At 36.5% G+C, this 23,862-nt stretch overlaps 1 protein-coding gene across 1 annotated transcript in view; it reads right to left on the bottom strand.

Moving 5' to 3' along the window:
- PARD3 (par-3 family cell polarity regulator) overlaps positions 1-23,862 on the bottom strand; it is a 408,737-nt gene that overhangs the window by 161,596 nt on the left and 223,279 nt on the right. Inside the window, exons 14-16 of the mRNA XM_010007039.1 lie at positions 23,660-23,830; positions 12,807-12,957; positions 4,503-4,692 (exon numbers count right to left, since the gene is read on the bottom strand). Coding sequence (XP_010005341.1) covers positions 4,503-4,692; positions 12,807-12,957; positions 23,660-23,830 — 512 coding nt within the window. The remainder of the gene's footprint in view (positions 1-4,502; positions 4,693-12,806; positions 12,958-23,659; positions 23,831-23,862) is intronic.

The raw sequence follows: 23,862 nt of genomic DNA on the forward strand, positions 1-23,862 counted from the left end.
AGGAATGCAGGCAAAATTTGGTGTGCAAGTTAAACCCTAGGCTTGCAATGTGTCACAATGGCCACAAAGCATGTTAAAACCATTAACAAAAATAATTTTTTTAAAAAGTGCAAGATTGCTTACTGCTAATAATAATATGAAAGGAACTTCACGGGAAGGTCTTCCTACTCCTGGAAAAAGGGTGAGTATTAAAGAGAGCCTGAAGACAAGTACAAAGAATTTCGATTTCTACTTCAGCTGGCACACAGAGAAGTCAAAAGCATAAAATACAGAAAAAATTAGTGTCTTGCATGCTTGTTATCTACCCAAGAGAAAAAAGATCCCTCATTTGATTATTTGTACTTTGAGATATAAAAACTAAATATTTTGTCACTGAGGCTGTTAAATAGACTAAATACTATTCAAAATATCATATACATTCATGTTACATTCAGTAACATGTTTCAAGGTAATTCTTCTCTATTTTAAGGAGTAGGTATGATACACATCTCATACCTAGTGAGAAACAGGCAGGTAATGAATTTCTGCAGAAACCAAAGTATACTTTAAAATTATATAAGGTGAACATGTTTATGTATGCCATGTACTATAATTTATAGAAACATCTTTGATCAAGAAAAACTTGAGTATTGGGCACAACAGTGAAGAGAGGTAAGGAAAAGTTTCCAAAGACATAAATTACTATAAAGGATGAAAATTACTACCCACATTACCAATCAGCCTAGAAGAAATTCAGTCTAATAGTGGCAGATTTACAAATAATAAGATATGTGCATGTGACAAGCATATAATACTTAAGTCAGAGAAGGATCAGAGCTTCTTTGAATAAAGTCAATGTCAAGTGCCTTTTGACTTTAATGGTTCTGGCTCAGGCTCATAATGTTTTACATTTAATTACTGCAACTATTTCAGAAATGTCTGCACAATTTTGTAACGTGTTGAAGCATATGCTTAAAAGCTCTGATGAATCAGAGTCCAAACTCAAAAATAACTACTTAGTCCTCACAATCACTCCCACAAAATAGGGAACAAATTATCTCCACATGATAAAAAGATAAACCAGACAAGTACTATATCCACTTCTAGCATTTACAGCAGCACAACATGTAGCTGAATAAGAACCACCTAAGTCTGAAAACATCCTCCGAGTGACTCAACTAAACTTAGAGAGTTTCAACACCTTTCATAATCAGATCATAAATGACTTTTCCAAGGCCACACAGGAGTTTGTGGGTCACTGCTAGTCACTCTTGTCTCCGAAGGCCAGAAAAATGTGGGTTTAGTAACTGAAATTTTCTCTAGCAACATCTGTTAACACAGCTCATGTTATTTAAAGATGACCGGCTTTACCTCAACGAACAAAATGTATCCTGTGACACTTTCTTCAAAAAGGGTGAATTTCTAAAACTATTTGGTTTGGCTTTATGCTTCTTTTTTCATGTGAGCTTGCTTTGATCCATAGATATAAAGCTTCTAATAAAGCTGAGTATCTTTTTCATGTAAATACAGCACACACACATACATTCAACTTCAAATCCTAAGAACAGACTAAAACTCCAAAGTTAAAACTCAAAAAAGGGCACCACAGGTCCCAGAGGGAGCAGTGAGGTCTGGACACGGCATCAGCCACCAGGAATTCTGGAGATTGGATCCCAGCGTTTCCACTGACACTACCTTTAGGGGCTTTCTATCTGCTTCCCTCATCTGCCTTTATCACACCTACCTTCCAGACACACTTTTTAGGGGATTATTACTCCATGTTTGCAGAGTATCCTGCATACTAAAGGCACCGCTTAGCACCAAAAATTACTTGTTCTTTGGCATCACAACATTTCATTTTTCCAGCACAAATATCTGAGCCCAAAGTAGAGCAATCAGTTTTCATGTCCTGATTTATTTCTATTATTAATGACCCAAAAGTGTGTTTTAGATATTAAGGAAGGAGCAGATCAGACGAGTGATCACGCATGACGATCCATAACTGGAAAAGCCAATGAACACAGAGGAGGAACTAATGCCCCTAAAAATGCCTCATTTCAATATTTTTCAACTACATTAATAAAAGACAGAAGGTGAATTTAGTGCAAGTCATTAAGCAATGCCAAATGCAATTTACTAAATTCTAGCATACTTAACAAATAAGATTTCTGGAATGACAGCTGATCCTTAAAAGAATGTAACCGTCTTCTGACCCTCAATGTTATTAAAATTCCACTTATTAATCCTGTCTTATTGCCCCTTTGTTTTCATAACATTTTCATCACGGATTAGGGAGATATTGTGAGGCTGGAAAAGCTTACATTTTCTTCTGTGATTCAGAACAGCTGCCATTCTTGTTTGGATAACCCTTCATCCATGTTCTTAGTTTTACCCTTTGTGACTTCCAGCCAAATCATACAATGCACCTTCATTTTACAAGTTTTCCTTCATCCATTAGCAGCAGGAAATTAATGCAACAATCTAATTCTACTGCTATTTACTCTTTTACAACTAGAATACATTAGGTAGCAAGGCATTGCAATGATCTACTCTTTTGAGTGCAATTGTACCTGAAGATCTTTACAATTCCTCATAAAGATACACGTATAAAGGTTTTCAGCATGATCAATTCCACAACCTCTAATCCCTGTTTTCTTTACCGTTACTTTCATTTTCATAGAAGTACATGAAGAGCAAGACATGCTGCAGAATTAAGTGTAAAAGCATCTGTTGGTTTCAAATGGGCTCTTACTTCATGCTGTAGGATTTTGCTCATATTCAGCTAAAAAAAAATCCCTCGGAATAAGCTATTATGTGTGGCCTTGAGAACTATTCTAGTTAAATGTCTCAGATTCTCAACTCTAAAAGCTTTTACAAAAGACAGGTGGACAGGTCCAAGAGAAGAGCTGCGACATTATAAAAAACAAACAAAACAACCAGAAATATAAATGAGGATGGAAAAAACTACCTTTTTATACAATCACTAAAACAGTGCTCAAAATGCAGAACTCAATTCCTGAGCATAAGATGAAATAAACTAACAAAGCGAAGAAGCAGCTGACAGGTGCATATCAACTGGCAGGTGTCATTGCTGTTTTATTAAGGTATTGCTGACATTCATAACAGGCTCAAGAGACAAGAAAAATAAGAAATTTCATATACTTCACACCATTTGTGGTAATTATCTAGCTTCAAGAAGTGGCAGTGTACAGGGGTGGGCTTTTATTTTGCTATTACTATAGATAATTACAGGACTTGCAAATTAAATCTTAGATATCCATTAATTGTACTAACTAAGCAATAAACAGTATTTCTTTGCCAGAAACCTAAGCAAGTCAATAATGGAGCTCAATGCATTTTTCTTGCATTAAAATGTGTAAAACCAGTTACGAGAGTCAACGTAAGATTCACGGAAAGTATTTTTACTATAAACATACACAGTTACTTTCTGCAGTTTTAAATGTGGAACTACTACAGTGCACTGCATTTGCTTGATAGTTATAAGTCATGTAATGATACAAAAGGTATTTATATAATAAAGGAATCTTAACTAGTTCTTGCTGCACAAGCATTAGAACTAGAGCAAAACAAGAGCTGCCTTAACCTCCAAGCAGATTTTATAATTACTGTACATTATTAGGAAAATCTAGAAAGTATGCAGAAGTATTGAAAGGCTTCTACATGTATACAGAAATCTAAAATTAAAATCTTTGTTTCACAGACTTAGAAATATTTTCAGTGAAGTTTATAAATTAAAATTTCAAATTGGAATTATTCTTTCATTTTTCATAAACTCAGGTATTTAAATCCTGTGAAATTGCCTTTTTTTTTTTTTTTTTTTTCTTTACAAAAACGAGCTCAGTTGGCAACTAGATTAGTTTTAAATCATCAAATTAACACAGCCATATACTGATTTGGTCTTAATAACAACTAGTAATAGTTCCACAAATGTGTTTTGACAGAGCATAAAACTGCAACCAGAAGTAGAAGCTCTAAGAAATTAACTGCAAAGACTTCCTGAAAAAATTACCAGTTTGAAAATAGTGAAATATAAATGTGATGAGAAAATAATAAAAAAATATTAGCAGGAGCCAAAAACTAAACTAAAGAAAAACACATAACTGCAGTCATCTCTTTTTCCCTTCCACTAAGCCATGCTCTTACCAGTCTGTTGACTCATTAATTGCAGCTTTAGCCCATCCACCAGCATCAACAGTGCCAAACCCAACATCATCGTGGGAACTGGATGACGACTGGTCAGAGAGATGAGGAGGGAGCACGGACAGCCTGTCATCCTCAATAATGACAGTGTCGTCTTGGGGCATGTTCACCGTTGGAGACAGCTGATATTTACCTGAACAGTAAAAGTGAGAAAAAATCCAAAAACTAAATAATGGCAGGGAGTGCCTTGAATAATATATAATCACATCTGATAAAACATCATGTCAAACTGCAAACTAAACTAAAGAAAAACACATAACTGCAGTCATCTCTTTTTCCCTTCCACTAAGCCATGCTCTTACCAGTCTGTTGACTCATTAATTGCAGCTTTAGCCCATCCACCAGCATCAACAGTGCCAAACCCAACATCATCGTGGGAACTGGATGACGACTGGTCAGAGAGATGAGGAGGGAGCACGGACAGCCTGTCATCCTCAATAATGACAGTGTCGTCTTGGGGCATGTTCACCGTTGGAGACAGCTGATATTTACCTGAACAGTAAAAGTGAGAAAAAATCCAAAAACTAAATAATGGCAGGGAGTGCCTTGAATAATACATAATCACATCTGATAAAACATCATGTCAAACTGCAATGCTGCTAATAAGAGTGACACAACACAGGTAGTAAAATTAACTGTATCTCACTTTTTACGGATATTCTTATGCTGAGGTCTGAAAGAGGTCTCCTGGCCCTATGCAAGGACAGGAGTTGGACTCAATGATCCTGATGGGTTCCTTCCAACTAAGTATATTCTATGATTCTATGATTCTAATGTAATTCATACCAGTTGTACCTTCAGTCTACTGCAAGACCACAAATCATAGAAGGGTTGACATTCAAAGGGACCTCTCACCTGGACAATCCCCCTGCTCAAGCAGGGGCACCTACAGCCAGTTGTCCAGGAACCTGACCAAATGGGTTTTGAATATTTCTACTCCTCCACATCTCTGGACAATCTGTGCTACCATTCGGTCACCTTCACAGTGAAAAAGTGTTTCCTAATGTTCAGAGGAAGCCCCCAGTGTTTCCATTTGTTCCCAATGTCTCAGATCCTGTCTGTAGGAACCACTGAAAAGCAGCTGTCCCAGAAGAAAGTATCTTCTCTTGCATCTAATCGTTTAGCAGAAAATGAGTTCAGTGGGGACAAATGGAGTTCATTGATTTGCCTGGTCATCTTGCCCTCATGAAATTTGGAACTTGTTTGAGTGCTACTGGGACCTTGGAATCCCTAATACTGCCTCCACAAAGGTAAGAATTATGAAAGGTGATGAGCATTCATGGCTAAACCTAAATTATTCTGAATTTTCATTCTCTTCTTTAAAAAATAATCTGGAGGCACATATGCAAAATTTAGGAAAAAAAATACCTAATTCTATAACCACCAAATTCAAGTAAGTTTTAACACTTTAGTTAAAATACTTAAACTAGAGCCATTACATACATGAATAAGACATAATAGACTCAACATTATACAGAAGCAAACTTCATAGGGTTAATTTGGGAGAGTAGCAGTTTAAGGATGGTATTTAGAGAATTCTTGCAAACCACTAAAACACTCTTCTCCAAGTAAAAACCAGTTTTAATGTGCAGATAAATATTGTAAACCCACAGCCACTGCTGCTTTTACAGGAATAAATAAATACATGTAATTATATTTTCCAGTAATCATTTCAATGCATAAGATTGTATAACAATTTTCAAGCTGCTGTATAAAAAGCAGAAGCAATTTTTAAACCTATAAAAAAATGTATGCCACCGAAACAGAGTAAGAAGCTACAAAGAATATCAGAGGGAATATATTCATTGCAACACTTTGTAACACAACTATGGCTTTAACTGAAAAAAATCTCATTTTCGGGATGCATGAATAAGATATGGAGTTGCTAGGACAGGAATTACATAATATTGTTGGGACAACAGTAGAAAAATAGTATTATCACCATGTAAGATTTTAACTTGAAATAAACAAAGGTTTTTTCAGTATCTAGAATCACTAAGCTACAACTTGCTCTAAGAAAAATGAAGATTTGCACATTTGGATGAAAATTATTCAGTTATCTGAGGCAATAGCTAATTATTAAGTGTGATTCTTTCATATCAGCTACACATAACTTTTTGTGTGATAGAGTATCTTTTAAAATATTTTTTCCTCCTGGATACTGATACTCAACTTAAAAAGATATGTCATTTAAAATGTTTGCTCCTAGCTTTTACTGCACACGACATGACTTCTATTGAATGATCATAACATTACATGAATTTTATTCCTGAAAATGCTTTACCTTACTAAAACAATTAGTAAAATTGTCACATCACGTGAGAAGGAAAACACTAGCTTAATCAATTGTTAATCTGGTAACACTGTAAATTATTCTAAAACTATTATGTACCTCAGTAATAATATATAGGAAAACTTGTATTTCAATAACATAAACTGTTTCTATGGACACTTCAAATATTTTCACTTTATTTTTCCTACGGATATGAATAAAAACGGTGCAAAATTAGGGCAAAATAATTTTTTCTTCTTTTTGGAAAAGTTTCAGTTACTGTAACTACCTTCACATGCAATTACTAAAAACCAAACAAAGAAATAAACACTTATTCATGAAGAGCTAGCTAAAGTCATTGCTGCACTAGATAGTACTTTTTGTATAGCTTTCTAATGGGAGAGGGAACTGGCTTCAAAAGAGATCATCAAAGAAGGCTGAAGAAGCAGCTAGATGAAAAAGGTACCGCATGGTGAACACCTTATCACTGTCAAACTAAAATTAATCTGTTCAGTTTGCATAACAGCTGATTCTTTGCCCAGCAATAGCTTCTTTGATGGACAGCTTAATGTTTAGCCTGGTAATGTACTTCTCTCCAAACATAATGCCTACAAGACTGTTAACTCTGTAGTTAATAACGTCTCCAAAGAATTGATTGTGAAAAGGTATAACCTTATGGCATTCAGCAGATTGAACTTCCCATTTGAGAGGCTACAGTAATTCAGTAACATTTTTAACTTTTCACTACCCTTCTTTATATCTGACAAGGGTGACGACTGACATTTTAATAGTTGCTTTGGAATTAAGGAGAAAATTCATCTGACATGCCTAGGCTTTTCACTGCAGATGAAGCTGAAAACAGGTGAAAGGCTTCACCTCGAGCAGATAGTTAGATAGACCTCAGCAATGGACTCATCCTTTGTAAAGAGCTCAGCTGAAATGGACAGAAAATACCCTTGGAGAAAGCAATTCTCTAAGTGTTGTGAGAAACATTACAAGGAAACATCAAAGAAACTTCAAACCTAGTAATCATCAGTATATTTGACTGATCTACAAATCTAAGGCACTGCTCGAGCTGTCTACAAACCTCTCTGAGACAGTAATTTTCCCTTGGGCCAGAAAAGTGCTACAAAATTTAGACTCTAAATACACTTCAAGTCCAGTTTTGCATATATTAATTTAACTTCAGCAAGGTAATCTTTAATAATATGTAGTATTTTGGACAGTGTAATAAGGAAGGGAAAACATTCTCCCTTTCAAGTGTGTCTCATCTTAGGACAATGAGGCTCAAATTCCTTGAACAAGTTACCAATCTAAACAAGTGTAACCTGAGGGCAATACCAAACTACAGGGTAAGAAGAGTTCCCATCTGTCTCTGCAGAAAAAGAAGTCTTGGAGCTCCAGTACCAAATGGCTGGTCTCCAGGTCTATGAACACTTTCAGCTTAGAAGGAAAGATGCCGAACAGCAACACTTCAAACCGCTAACAGTATAGACCTATAATAAACCAGAAAATAGTTTGGACCTGAATTAAACCACCAACATTAACTTCTAGAAAAAAACCCAACCAAACAAACAGAACAACACAACAAACCCTGAGTATATACAGTACATAAATTAACAACAAGCTTCCTCATGAAGAACACAAGTACTCTGGGTCCTTTTAAATCTGGAAGATCTCTGAAGTTTGGTTTATATATTTGCTGTAATAACTTGGCTCCCGTAATTACACTGCATTCCCATGGTACTGTATCTGGCTTGGTTCTTTCGTCTACTTTTGTTATTGCTTTCTCTTAAAGGAAGGTGTCAGAAATCTGATGAACACCCTTATGATAAGTTCAAAACCAAGTGTTACTTTATGAGACTCTTATAAGCATTTTGATATTGTGGGATTCAAAGTCATGGAACAGTTCAAACCTCTTTCACAAGTAAAGGGCCTTTCTCACTCTGACATGACAAGTGATTCCTCTCCTGCCTGACAAAGAAATCAGCAACAGCTACTCCATGATGAATAATAAATTATTAACCAAAACAATAAAAAGAGTAAGAAATAAGAGAAATAATAATAGAAAAAAATTGTGTTGATGATGATAATAATAGTGGTGAGACTTCCAACAGGAGGGATACAGAAAATTGTGCAATGAGAAAAAAGAATTTCTCCAGATCTTCATATATTTATTTTTCACTTATAGCATAACTGTCCCCAGCAATATTCGGAGTTTTGGCAAAAATTCTCAGAGATAATCACAACAGCCAATTTCTCAAGCTAAATAGAGGTGAGACTGGGAATACATGTGTGGGGAACAGCTAAGGGCAAAAATATCTTCACTATATCCAGGCTTTGGATCTCCAGAGAGTGCTCAGATCTGTCAAGACTATTGTAGCAGACCACCAGGTTCTGATGAGATTCCTGGCCAGGAAGCTGCATTCTGCTTGTAAAGGGTTGTTTTCATTTCATTGACACATACACTATATTTCTAGCTAAATTTTTTTCAGTAGTGCTTCCTCCTGATTCTATCCTTAAAATAGCAATTATTTCTGTATAGAAGAAAGTATTCCCTGTTGTGCAGGAACTACGTAATTTTACAAACTTCTGGCAGATCCTACAGGATGAAAAGCAGATTCAGTGCAAGTTACTGCTATTCTGTGTACCCCCTGATAAATAACTTCTGTTTAGACACCGTTAGCAATAAAACCCACCGTGTTCATAAAAAAAATATCAGCAACTAGAAGAAAGAGATGAAAGAGGACTTTGTACTAAGCTTTTTGTTGAATAAGAATAACTTAAATAGGCAGCAGCTATGTATTTGTGTATTGCAAAACTCAGGAGCATAATGGGTGATATATAAGAACAGTGCATCAGAAGAAGAGACTTGAATTTTTAATCATAGAGCCAAGCAAACCAGCATAACACAGCTGTCATTTTGAATGTACTAACAACATGCAACCTGAAAATATTACAAATAAATAAATAAACAGAAAGGTTTATTATAGCCATCTAATTTCTTAGAAGACTCAACTTGTATAAATAAAAAACCTCCTGGTCAAAACAAAAATATAATTCTCTGAATACAGAAAGATGTATCTCCTCTCCATGAGAAAGTTTCAGTGAAATATTATCAAGTGAAAAATCATAAGAAAATCCAAAATAGCAATAAACATTGAGAAAAGTAGATCAACATAAGAATCATCAGAAACATTACAAGATTTGTGTAGCCTTTTTGTAGTAAGCAAACATTATTTCACATAATTTAAATAATTTTCTAAAATTGGTGTTTTATTCTCACTCTCAAAGCAAGGCCCTGACAATCAGTTCTTGCTGTCAGTTATGGATTGAAAAAGTAAGGAAATTGTCTTAAATACCTTCCCTGAAAATTATGTTAGATGTATTTAAAAGAAATAAAGCTGTCTTTAAAGTTTTTTTCCAACTCTAAGCAATGACTGAAAAGAACTGGCATTTTCCAGACCTTGAGACTATCACCTTTGAATCAATTAACTTAGGAAGCAAAAAAAATCAAAACTCAAATCTGTCTATTTAATCCAATAGCAAAAGAAACAGAAAGACCTACTCCCTCACACACAACATCAAACTGTGACCTCCTCACCACAAGGTACCAAGAGTACTAAAAGTTTACATAATTTAATTCATTGAGAGGTAAATAAAAAGACATCAGGTGATTCAGAGAACCCATAAATCAGAGGGCCTCCTAATATGGGGAGAGCACTCAAGGAAATCCATACTGCATAAAGCACTCCTCTTGGCTTGTTCTCATGGTCAGGACTGGCATGGGAAGGCACAAACTTCCAGTATTGCTTAGCAAGATTGTTCCTAGGACTAATCCTCATCTTTAGGTCAATTTTCAAGAGAGCAGAAATACTCTGCAAAAATCACAGAGCACCACATGTACATTATCAAGAAAATAAATAAATTTTTTAAATCTGGGGTTTTTTTCTCTTATCAATGCTAATTGGACAGGAATTCATTCCACTGCATAATAAATGATTGGGTCTTAGAAACCTTATCTACTCTAAAATAAGCAACTGTACCTGTCTCTCCCAACAAGAAATAATACCTCTGTGGTTCATGGCACTGCAAGAAAAGATGCAATATCACAGAAGATTAAAAATGCTGCAGTTTTAACTTAGTAGTACCAATTGATTCAGAAAAATTAGCCTATTAGAAAACTGCCTGCTACCTAAGAACTGGGTTTAAACACACTAGCTCTGTGAAGCTGCTATAATAGTAGAAGGGAATGACCCAGTCCTGGCAATACCAGTTTTCAGAAATGTTGGACTAGAACACATGTCCTCTGAGGTTCAGACACAATTTGATTTCCCATGTGCTTCCAAACTAAAGCATCAATGGAATTATGTCACAATTAACCAATTTTCTACATATTTCCTGGTTTATGAAAACAACACAGAAAATCTTCAGGTTATAAAAGACTCACAATATGCAGGATGGATCTATTTTCCCTCCCTACGTCTACATTGCAGATGTATCCAAAAGTATTAGATTTCAAGAGCTTTGGAAAGATTTCTTTTGGTTTTTGGAAACATCAGTCACTGGCTACTGCGAAAAGGATGATACCAGTCTGATGAACTAGTTTGATCTGGCATGGCAAATCCAGTGCTCCTTTGATGTGGAAGTAAACTGCATTGCTGACACACACATAGACTTTCTCAGGGTTTCTTCTCCCATCACTGGACAAGGTGTTTAAGCAATAACTCGTTAACGCTTACATGAGCTCAATGTGTAAATTCTCTGCAATACTGATGGGAAAAGCAGAACACAAGGCTTTGAAATTATTTTACGTAACACTTTGACACCACAAAAATTAGTCCCTTCTACAGGAGAGGAATGTTAAATACTTCAAATTATTTTATCACTCTTTAAATCTGTCAATAAATAAACAGGGTTTTTTAAATAGTTTTCTTTCGGAGCATATGAGTTCAGGTGAAGAGGCTGCATGCCTCCTTGATTCTCTAGAATACAATTTTATTTCTGAGGTGCACAAAATGGATTGGAATAGAACAGGATATTTTTTATTCCCAAGTAATCTTGCCAAAATGCACCAAAAAAAAAAAAAAAAAAAAAAAAAAAAGGGGACAATTTATATAATCGATGGTATATCTTAAATATCAAATTTGTGGATTTTCAGGGAGTTTAACACAGGTTTTATTTCTACCACCACAAAAAAAACCCGAACCAAACCCAATAAAAATACCCAAGAAATAACAAACAAAAAAGCCCCATCATAACAAAAACCATTTCAACATAACAAACAAATTCAACAATTAAAAAGAAAAAAAAACCAAAAAACAAAACAAACAAAAAACCCCAAAACTGAGTGAAATATATACAAACTATTGATTAGAAAAAGCCTAAGTGGTAGACTTCGATTTTCTAAGGCTGAAAATCGATCTTAAGGTATTAAAATTAAGTTCAGCCTTGCTTCATATCAAGTTTATAGCAGCATCTTTTAATAAGTTCTCTGTGTTTCAAGCACACTAAAAAAAGTCCCTGATTTAATGGCCACATATTATGTTTAAAACTTACAATTCAAGCAAGCAATCGTTGTGTTTTCTGTCAGGAGCTTTTTTTCACCAAGCTGCTTTTTGTATTTAAATTTGAAAATCCTTTCAAACTAATTCCGTCCTAGTCAGTAAGGATGGCATCTGACCACTCCTGTGGCAAGAGAAGTCTTTATTACCTAGCTCTGCACACTGGAAGCTGAATTGCTGCAGAGCAACCGCTAATAACCTCATTATCCACTGCGGCCATGCAGATGGCATGGCACAGAATCTATATAAGGGATGCTTAAAATTAGTTACGAGGTTTTAAAATTGGTGTCCTGCAAAGCAAAAATTCAAACAAATCCATGAAATGACCTAATAAGCATAAATTAATGCAAATTTGCTTTATTTATTGTTGTACTTTAATATGACCGAAACAGAGAAGAAATGCTGAAATTAATTATGAATTACCATGAGCTGCTGACTTCCATGTGAATGAAGACTCAACGTGGAGTCTAGACCAACCAGTAATTTATGTTCCAGATTAGACACTGAAAAGCTATGTTAAATGCTATTGTTATTTGTTCTGTTACCTGCCATGGGATATGAAATTCACTTTATAATTTCATTTATTGACTTTCTTTCTCAAATTAACTATCCAGAAGGTTTACATGGAACAATTTCAAGGCACATTTTAATTTGGTCGGTGTAACCTCCTTGTTCCTCACTTCCCACATGTGTAATACATTAATCACCCTTCGATGAATCACAGAGGGGAGTAAGAACACATTCCGATTAGCAGACCTGATCTGACTCACCCATTATCCTACTGAGCGCCGCATTCCTCGTGGGTGACTCGCTGAGCCCCTCGATCCCACCATAGAGAGAGTGAGAAATCCTCCGTTCCCGGTCATCCATCAGAGTCTCTATAGGCAGCTCTGGCCCAGAGGGGCTCCCAGGTGACTCCAACTGCACACAGAGAGGAAAATTATCACCCAGGGTCTTTTTAGCAGCATGGGAGAACTGTAACAACTTGCCTACGGCCTAGACCTGTCTGGACACACAATAAGCTAGAACTTATCACCCTAGACAAATATAATTTGCAATGACAGCTCTGCTTAATGACCAACTTTCTAAGCCACTTTACACTGCACCTCCCATGGAGCCCTGTCAAATTTCAAGTCCTTCAGGAGAAAATTGGTGAAAAAAAACATTGCATTTTGGTGTCTCTTTGTTGGATAATTTCTGAAACAGACAGTTTTGGCCTTTTTCAACACTATCAAGCAGACAGCTGGGCCATCATTTTGACTCTGACAGCCTGTCAGAGCAAGGCTCCTGTCAGGAGCACAGGGCAGGAACTCCATTTGGAATTGGGTTGCTGGCACTTTTTGAAGAGGTGCAATTTACTTTCAAATGTAATAATCACAGAAACCCCCACAAAACCCGACCACACATATTAGTAACCAATACGTAAATACTCAGATGTTTTGTAATTAGGAGGGAAATGAAAAAAAGAAGTCCAGCTTCACATAAATTTGGTTTATTTTACTCTACTTATGATGACTTCTTTGTTCTACCTTTTCTGGCTACAGAATACAGAGGCCTCATGTGCTTTGGTCAATCTGGAAGGCTCCGTGATCCCTGCAACTACTGCAGCAGCCAGGCAGAGCCACAAAAAACAGAACTGGCAAGGTGTCTCCCCACCCCAGCCTTCACTCCCCCAAGCTCCTGGTCCCTTCCCACCACAGCTCCAGGCAGAACTCCCCAGGGCATTAAGAGAGAAATTACACAGGGAGAGGAAGAAGCAATGGAGACAGGCTGCTTGGCAACATGGGAAAAGGCTGCATGTATGGTCATGTCCCTAACCCAGCTGCCTTCCATCAGAAGTGACTGAGTGACTTCCCAGCTCAGCCTTCATTAGCAGAAGCTGATCTTCCTTTGTTTTCTTGTGTATGCCTCTCAGATTTTTCAAAAAGAGAGGATAAAAACCCAACCTGTCCTCAGAAAAACCCTAGAAAATTGATGGCCATTCAAGGAGAACAATTTGATATGGTCTATCTGGGTTTAGCCACCCCATTAGCCATGGGCAGCTCCACTGCTACTGCCAACGCAGTTGCTGGGAGCAAGAAAAATACCCAGGAACTCACTGGTTAGCTCACATGCTAAACTTTTGAGCACCCAGCCACTCAACATGGAGATAAAGATTCTTCACACCATCACCCAGTTCAAGCACCATCCAGCCTCCCTGTCCCTCAGGCTCTTGGTTCACCTGAGCTCCAGCACCTGGCTGGTACTCCATACTGCTACCAAAGGAGCTTTGCTGAGACTATTAAAAGAATTCACCTAAACAGTACGAACTGCTCTGGTAAAAAATAAACAAATAGTAAACAATAGATGCATTTTGCAGGGTAACTGTATGAGCTCAAACATCAAAGCATTAGCTATTTTCACCAACACATCTCCTCATATTAAAGTTAAAACAAGAGTAATGTCTGCCACAAATCCCACCGCATAAATTTCATATGTATTGAAATACAGCAGGGACTAGATACTGCAAGATACTGAGCATGCTACAAACTCTTTGAAGCCTCTGGGAACTGGGAATGCTTATTCCAAGGACCAGTCTTTCAACAACCACAAGAGGAGCAGTTCATATTTTCAGGATTTACAATAACAAACGACATGTTTGCTGGTTGTTTTTTCTTCTTTAAACAGCTGCCCATTATTAATCACTCTACCCACAATTCCCAGATGACTAAGAAACGCACGCTACAAAAGATTTTTAAAAGTCTGCTTCAAGGGCTGCAAAGCACTCGGCTGCAGTCTCCACAGCAGAGGCTTTGAAGTCAGCCCCATGGACTAACAACTTCTGACATTTGGGAGCTGGCATAACACTGGGTACATGGAGGGGTGGAGATCTGCAAAATGTCACATGACAAAGTCGAAGAGACCATGACTGGGAGGTCACAGAGCCTGTAAAAATTATTATTTCTGTTCAAAACCATCATCTCTTTAATATAAATGAGATATTTAATGAAGTTCCAAATTGTAGACTTATCTCTCCCAGTTTGATAAGCACTGGGGAGATTTACTGCATCAGAGGGTCAACACAATTACAATTGGAGGCACGTCAAGCTGCAGGAGAATAATAAACTTGCGGTGCAAGTGAATTAGACTCAATAAGGCTTAAATTGTGAAATGAGGATTTGTTTTATTAGTTTTTTAAATTGCAGATTACAACTGACAGCTTTACTGAAAAGTAAATTAAACAATATTTGTAGCCTCTGTTATAAAGGAATCTAAGGCAAATTCAAAAAGAATAGAAATGTTAAATTTTGAAACACTGTAAGAAAAAAAGCACAGCAACATTAGACAGCTTGAGAGCTTAAACTTGCATGATAAAGGCATTAAATTACAAACTAACCTTTATTTCACTGCCTTTAAATAAGGTGTGAAAATATCAAAGTGCTTTGGGATTTATTCTTCCAGTGCTATATTGATGACTTTATCGAACAAATGTCCAGCTTTTAGTAAACCACATCGCACAGTCCTTCTTTATGTGACAAGCCATCAACTTTTAAACTCATTTGTAGGAAAGTCTCAAGAGATTTTAAGAAAGATACTGACAAGAAGAAAGCCCTGAATCAGAGAAATACATATACATTCACTCCTGGTACAGCTGTAAAGTAGAGGGTAAATAAAAGAAATAGCAAGAGCATTGTGTTTAGATGGCTGTTTTTTGTAAATCCAATCACATATTTTATCATTTTCACAGGGAAAACTTTTTTCCATTTCTAGTTAGCATCTCAAAAGATGGGTTTAAACAAAGGCATCAATAGCCAACCACACAAATATTTTACAAAAGCTACAATGCCATTTATGAAGTAGCAAAAATCAAAGAGGAGTTACAAAACTGGCTTATACACACACACACAAAAAGTCTTTCCCTTACATTTAAGAGAAAGTTTGTATAAGAAAAAAATACACTGAATTTGGAAACTGTGCTGTGGGCAAGACAAAGAGACCGACAGTTCAAAACAAGATTGCAGTTCAAATAAAGACTTGTTCTGCCTGACGCTTTTCTAACAAAGAGCTTGAATTACACATTCCAGTTCCTTCCCTTAGCCAGTATCAGTGCTATCCAGCATAATTTAATTTGATTAACTGATAAAGAGTAGGAAATATAAGCAGAGATGTACGAATTCCTGACCTTCACTAAAGGCTTGGCAAGGAAAGCAAGCCAGGCAGCAACTGGCCACTGTCCTTCACATCGAAAGCTGCCCCTAGCAGGAGCACTTCTTGGTCTGACAGTTCATGGACTGCTTGAGGCTTGACAGAACCACCAGATATTACCTAGCCCATCCTGTTTCTCAAAGCAAAGTCGGCAAGACCATGTTGCTTAGTGTCTTGTCCAGTTGGTTTCTGAATCATCCAGTTGGCTTCCAAGGACAGAGACTCCACAACCTCTCCGGATAACCTATGCCAGTGGTTAATCACCCTCAAAATATTATTTTTTTTTACGTTTAAAGAAATTTCTTGTATTTCAGTTTGTGCTCGTTGCTTCTTGTCCTGGCACTGAGTGATCTGAGAAGAGTCTGGATCAGTCTTTATTCCCCCTATTAGATATTTATAGACACTGGTAAGATCCCCCTGAGCCTCCTCGTCTCCAGGCTGAAGAGAGTTTCCTCTTTGGGACCTTGCAGTGATCTATAATAAATTATGATTTTCATGAAAATGCAATAAAACGTCAGATGCTACAGATTGCCTGTAGCTCGTTTTCTCCCCATTCTCTTAAAATAAAAATAGAAACAAGAAATATATATGTATTTATTATGTGTGTTGTTGTTTTTTTTTTAAAAAAAGGTCTCTACCCTGGCCCTTTGTCATTAAGATAAGAACCAGCTGTTTGCTAAAGCACTGTCTGTACTAACTAGCCCAGCTGCTGCTTATCTCGATGATAAAAGGACAACTAACACCACTATCCGTCCTATCTGAAGCTATGCACATAAATATGAAAAAGTTTATGCACAAGAATATTGCCAAAATATTCTAAGCATAAACACATTTGTGTTTTGGCTTTTTTGGGATTTTTTTTGTTTGTTGGGGTTTTTTTGTTTGTTTTTTTTTGTTTGTTTGGTGTTTTTTTTAATGAAACAATAATCAGAATCCCTTTTTCCTTCAAAAAGTAAATTATCCAAATGCTGGCATGCATGCATTATGGATTTTAAAGAAGTCAGTATGCAAATGTGCTATATATTACACTGCATCCATGGTACTGGGTTTTCCTGTCATACAGAATTTTTCTCCAGGCTTAATTTTTCCTTTCTTGTCTGTGTACTGTGCCTAAGATGTCCAAAATGTTTCAAGCTTCCTTTTTCAACTGAGATACTTTTACAGTACTGCTACCAATATTAAATCTGGTTTTCTTTATTCCCACCCAAATCGGGATCCTGCTTTAGGAAAAGACTTTGCAAGACATAAAAATGTAAGTAAATAGCCAGTAAAAGGGTCAGGTTTGACTTAATGCACAGTCATGGAGTAGTAAATGTAAAATTCGTACAGTGTTTATAAGAAATACTTTATCCTTGTTCTGACAATGTTAAATTAAAGGAGAAGACAAAAAATGCTTTCAGAGTGGTGGAAAGGAACCCACACAACTTTTCAAAATGTAGTTAGATGGTATGTTATAGGGTATGGGCAGGAACCTAGGCCAAGATGGAGCTTCTAAGTTCACATCAAAGACAGAAAACAGATAAAGGAGAAAAAAGTGCGTAAAAATAAAGAGACAGGTAGAAAGGCAGAACAGATGATGCAAGATACTACAAAATAGAAAACCATGTACATAGTTTCCCAACAATTAACTTCTAAAAATTTTTCTTGTGATGTTTACTATTAGTTTATCTAAGTACATTGAAAATCATTAATCAAAAAGAAAACCAGAGTTCTAAAAGGAGACTATTAATAAGTCATGTATTAGAAGTTCAGATAAAATGTGCCACAATTTAAAAACCTCATTAATATGGCTCAAGTAATTGACAGAAAGAAGGAAGAATATAAGGAGCAGCCTTCAGAGGATGCCTGAAAACTTGGTGGTTGCCAATATGTCTATAAGGGATCTTGGGAACTACAGACCAGGCATCTGCCCTCCTTCAGGGTAAAATGGTGGCATCTACAATAAAGAGTATGATCACTGAACATGACGAATATAGGTCCATGGGGAAGGCAGACATCCATGGGGAAATCCCAGGTCACTGAGATGCTGGAGTTGTACAAAGGTGCCAGGAAGTTCTCCAAGCTCTTAAGAAATGGATCAGACATGAGATATTTGTATTTCCAAAAATCCTTTAACAAGGCTTCATATGAAAGGCATCGAAGAAACTAAATTTTCATAGGACTAAGATTGTTTTCATTTTGTGAATTGGAATCTGGCTAAAGGACTGCAAGCAGAGATCAGTCTTCAGGATGGAGAAAAGTCAGCTATAGCTTCACCCAGGTACCAGGGCTGGGAACAGCTTAGGATAATGAGCAGCTGTATCAGTCACTCAGAGAAGGGAACAAACAGTGAAATAATTGTGTTTGGAGATTATACTAAAGCCTTTTCAATAGTTAAACAAATTCCAGAATGTCACCACAAAACTAATCCAGCAAAAAAGAAAAAACTGGAACCTGTCATATCCATTTTGAAGCAGGTAACTATGTAATGCATGAAGGGAACAATGATGCTGAATGTTTTATACTTACACATGATCTGTAAAAAAAGCAGATGTTTGCTTGTTTCATTTCTTTTATAATGAAACCACTCATTTGAAAAATCTGTTTCACTGATCTGTCTACCAGTTATTTAAACAGTTGATAAGGTCCTTATATGGTCTGGATTCATGACTGTTTCTCTGCTTCACCGTATGCTCCATTTTCAACTATGTAACTGGAACAAAAATGAACAGGCATGCAGAAAGAAATTTGGGGATCTGAAGATCATTTGCAAACCTTTTTTTCATATGTTTGGCAAGACATTAATTCTTTCAGAAAAGGGAGATAGAAAAAAAAGACAACACCACCACCTTGAAATCTCTCATTTTGAGGAAAATGGTGATAATCTGTCTCTTAATAGCAGACAAGTGCTGCCTGCATGTGACATGAAGAGAGTGCAGGTGAGCAATCTGCCTCTAAGTTGTCCAGGTTACAGGACTGAAAAGAGCAGGATTCCAAAAGTAACAATTACCTTTATTTTCTTGAATCAGCACATACTGCTCCCAGCTGCACGGCTCGGCCTGTCAGTCCTGCCTAAGTGCTGTGTATGCATTATGGCCACCCAGCCGGCAGCTGTTTGCCCATACAGGCTAATCACAATAATGTTACTAATTAACAGAACACCATGCAAAGAGCTCCAGCATTTCTCCTTAAATCTTAATTTAAAAAATGTCAGCCCTGAGTTAAAGATCCAAAAAGCTGACGGCCATGTCTTCTGAAAACTGAGCTGTTAAGTACTGGCCAAATATGAATATCAAGTCACTGCTGTTAATTCTTGCCATTTTTGCCACTGACTGCACAACTTTGGAAATGTACTTCTAAGTCTTCCTGTGCTTATAAAGGAAAGCTGAAGAATCAACACACAGTGCTGATCATGGAGGGCAAGGCTGGAAGTTGAAAATGTAGATTCAGACAGTATATTTAAACTTTTTGAAAGGCAGAGGGAGAACCTTAGATATGTTCAAATCCCAAACTAAATGTTTTTGTTACACTAATCCAACAGTATCCATCATATATTCACTGTGTGATTTTGTCTGGAGTGGCCAAGATATTACATAAAGCTTTGCAGGGTTTGTAATAGTGTAGCTTGAAGAATTAACTATATTACTGTATTCTGTGTGGACATAATGCAAACAGCAGAGAAACTCAGATACAAAGTTTTGGCTTGGAGTTCATTCATAGCTACCACTCCATGCTTATATCAATATTTACTACAAGATAATTCACTTGAAAACCTGGAAGGATTATACTCTGACTCCTGGTGAGTCAATGAAAATTCTTTCTACAAGACACTCTTCAGTTCAGCAAAACCACAACAGCATAAAAATGCTTTTTACCTTCTGGGAAGTTTGTGGTCTCTTTTGAGTTTACAGTTATGTAAGAGCTGATGATGTAAATTATCTCCTGACTACTTCTCTGAAGACAATACTCTAAGGATGTTTATGTACATTTTTTTTGTTACTATAATTGCTTTGGAGGCTTAGTCTATAGCATGAGAACTGGCGAAGCTGTATGAGAATAATGCTGACATGAAAAAGGAGTATCAGACATCACATCACAAAGTTTTGAAACAGCTTCATGCTCCACTTAAGCAGACTTTGACTTTTGCACCCTAAGGCTTTCTGACAAGCAAATAGCTCCTCCACAGGATATTGGAGGTAACTGTCCCTACCACTAAACCTGGAACACCAGAGGCTGAGCTGCCCTTTCTTCTAGACAGCAACCAAAAGACAAAATGCACACGAAAATTCTGGTCTGAACTGAAACACAGAGAAATGACACTCTAGAACCATGCTGCAAAATTAATTCTTCCTCCCCTGCAATTCTTAGGGCTGGTTATGAAAATCATATTAAAAACAAAATAACAGTATTCATACTAATAACTTCCTTAGAATCCAATTCAAGCTCAATTTTACTGAAGAAAAACATAGACTGGGTTGCCTATCTATCTCAAAAAAACTCAGTTTGAAATGCAAAACAATTTACTGAACTTGAAGCCACGAATCAAAAAAGAGCTTGGTTCTTTGTTCTATTTGCTGCTGTTTTTTCACAGCCAGAGAGCAAATGTTTTAATCATCACTTGAGCAGAAATCTTTTTTGCATTGGCATTATCAACTCTTGTACAGATTCCCCTTCCAAGATACTTGCTACTGCTCCATGGCATGGTGGGAAATACCAGGGTTTCAAGTCCTGACCTGGCACCATAGTGTAGGACTGACCATGCCTCTGCAATGGAGCAGAATGAACACTGCTGCTGGAGATGCACAAAAGGGAATATAGTCAAGCTTGTTCTACTTAACTTTAGTTCTGCAAGAATAACAAGAATTTAAGCTGCATTTCTGTCTATAAAGTGGGCACATAAAATGCTCAATCAACACAGGAAAGACAAAAGTTGAACAGCTGTTGTTATTTTATGGTGACACCTTTGGAGAACCAAAAAAGAGTGAAAAGCATATAAAATACCAAAATTTTTTGCTGAGATTGTATACTACGTTGGTGGCAACTATGGGAATATTCCAGGAAGACAGTTTGTGGGCCATTGTGCCTAACTAATCTAAGCTTCTGAATTAAGCACAATATAGCTGAGGCTTCCGGATATGGCCAATATCTGATCCTTCATGGGAAAGTGATGCTCAGTCATTCAGTGATGCTCTATATCTGGGCCTCAGTCCAAACATCCATTACACAGGGGCTAAGGTGACTGAATATCATACTCATATACGGTGCTCATACAAGCGTAGAATCACACAGGTTGGAAAAAACCCTTAAGATCATTGAGTCCAACTGCCAAGTCCACAACTGAACCAATTCCTTAAGCACCATGTCTACAAGATAAGTAATGCTTTTATAGCTTATAAATATTATATCTGATTAATAATGTCTAAAGTTTAAATCAGTCCAACTTGTGAACAAGAAACTAGAGCTTAATTACAAAATACCAAGAAAAAAATTCTCTGTTCACTTTTTATTTCACTGAAGTCTGGATGTTGCTGGACAAAACGGACTTCTTGAATATTGCCAGATCAGCAGGTAAACAGCTTTATGTCCATGCAACGTGGGTTTTTATCATATTAAAATATGCAGAGTATTGACAGTGTTATCTCTTTCAGATGAATGTGATGAAAGCCAGAATTCCTTAGAAAAAAATAGTTACTACACCAATAATTGCACATAATCACTTTCTCAAATTATTATAGCTCATGTCACTAGCTTATTAAGGAGCTGGGAAAATCCACAAAACACAAAACCAACAGTGAAGTAGGTTGATCCCGCTCCCTCCACAGATACATTTTATTGTATCTAAATCTGGTTCTAGTATCAGTTCTTTCATCTTGGAGCACATATACTATAGCTTGAGCTGTGCCATTTCTGCCATGTGACTTCTGCAAAACAAATGAGTGAATGTTAAGTATATGTAGGGCACCAAACTATTCCTAACTTGAGTGAACAAAATAATGTGTTGGTTCTTAATGGCTGGATTTGCTCCATGTTTACAAACACTGTCTTGGTACTTTCACTAAGAGAAGAGCGAACATCTCCCATAGCCTTTTTGTGGAAAAAAAAAACCAACAAACCTAATAGAAATAATCTAAAATATTTCACCCTTTCTATGTAGTAACATAAAACACATCTGAAATTGACTAGGAATAAGAAACAGCCTCCAAAGGACAGTGTGTGCTCTCTAGAGTCTGAGTTCAGAACTATAGCTAAAAGAGGACAAAACAAAATATAAAAAGGTCGGAATTCCATCAACAGCAAGGGAGAAACTGTGCATCCGAGCTGGCTTTCTAGCAGTGTGTGTGTATAAATGTGTATATGTGTAGTAAAGACGTGTACAAGCAGTTAATCAAGAGGAGCTCAATACTTTCAGAGAGACAGAGAGATGGTGTCTTTTCAAACATGATTTTCTAATATGCCATGAACTGGAATTTTTTAAAGATCAATTTTATACATTAAAACATAAACCATTCCCTTTCCCCCTAGGCAAGATCAGCAATACTAAACCAATTTGTGCACATCATTTTTGAAGCATCATGCTCAAGAAATAACATTTCTGATAAGACCTTATTGGTGTTAACAAGAATGAAAGAATATCTTTTAGATGTCTGAAGAACAGATGCTTCCCTGACCCTCCATCTAACTGCACCCTGTTTAACTCAATGCATTTTTCCAATTTGTCACAATCATTTTGTCACAAGTCTAATTCAGTTCTCCATAGCATCTGCAGTCCTCAGCATCATATGCCCATATATTTCTATTATATAGCATTATTTACACTCATCTAGAAGATAAACTATTATAAATTATGAAAACGTTTCAGAACTTTAACATGTTAACAGTCCAGTGAAGGGAACAGAAGCTGCAAATAGTATCAGGAAAAGAATGACCACTTAATCTTGAATTCACTACTTCATACTTCCCTGAAATGGAGGCCAAGACATTTAAAATAAAAAATAACAGAATTGTTTGCATCAAGTTTTGTTGAATCTTTTACATGGAACTTTAAATTGCTTAGATAAAATGTAATAATAAATTGCAGGAGCTCTACTCTTAATTACACAAACTGAAAGTGACAAAGAAGGAAGTCAGCTAACACTAAGTCTATAAATGAAAAATTCAATAGACCTACATAAAAACCCTCCAAATAACAAAACCCACATAAACAGTGGGATTCAATTACAAAATCAATATCGTTTTACTCAGTGTTTCCTGTTATTCATTGATGAAAATACTCAAAAGAAAAACTTTATTGATCAGCGATAAGGTTAGTAGATCTAACACTGAAATTCAAATCATTTTGTAACTCTTTTTTTGGCTTCTCAAATATTATTGTCCAGGTCTCAGAGGAAACATGACATCTCCTAAAACACAAACATCTTAAAAGTGAAAACTGTCAGTCCTGATATCAAAAGCATATTACCTCATTGCATTTACTTATTCGCCTTGCCACAATAAGCTGAATCATTCCCCGTTTGTTTCCTTCAGTGGACATGGACCTCCTTAAAGTTTCCATAGCATCTTGATTTGTTTTGCCCAATAATGATTCTCCATTTACTGCTATTAGTTGATCATTTACTCGAAGCCTACCATCCTAGAAAAGGATAGATCATAGTTATATAGAAC

This window comes from Chaetura pelagica, unplaced genomic scaffold (assembly GCF_000747805.2).
Source record: "Chaetura pelagica isolate M959 unplaced genomic scaffold, ChaPel_1.0 scaffold17, whole genome shotgun sequence".
NCBI classification, from domain to species: Eukaryota; Metazoa; Chordata; class Aves; order Apodiformes; family Apodidae; genus Chaetura; species Chaetura pelagica.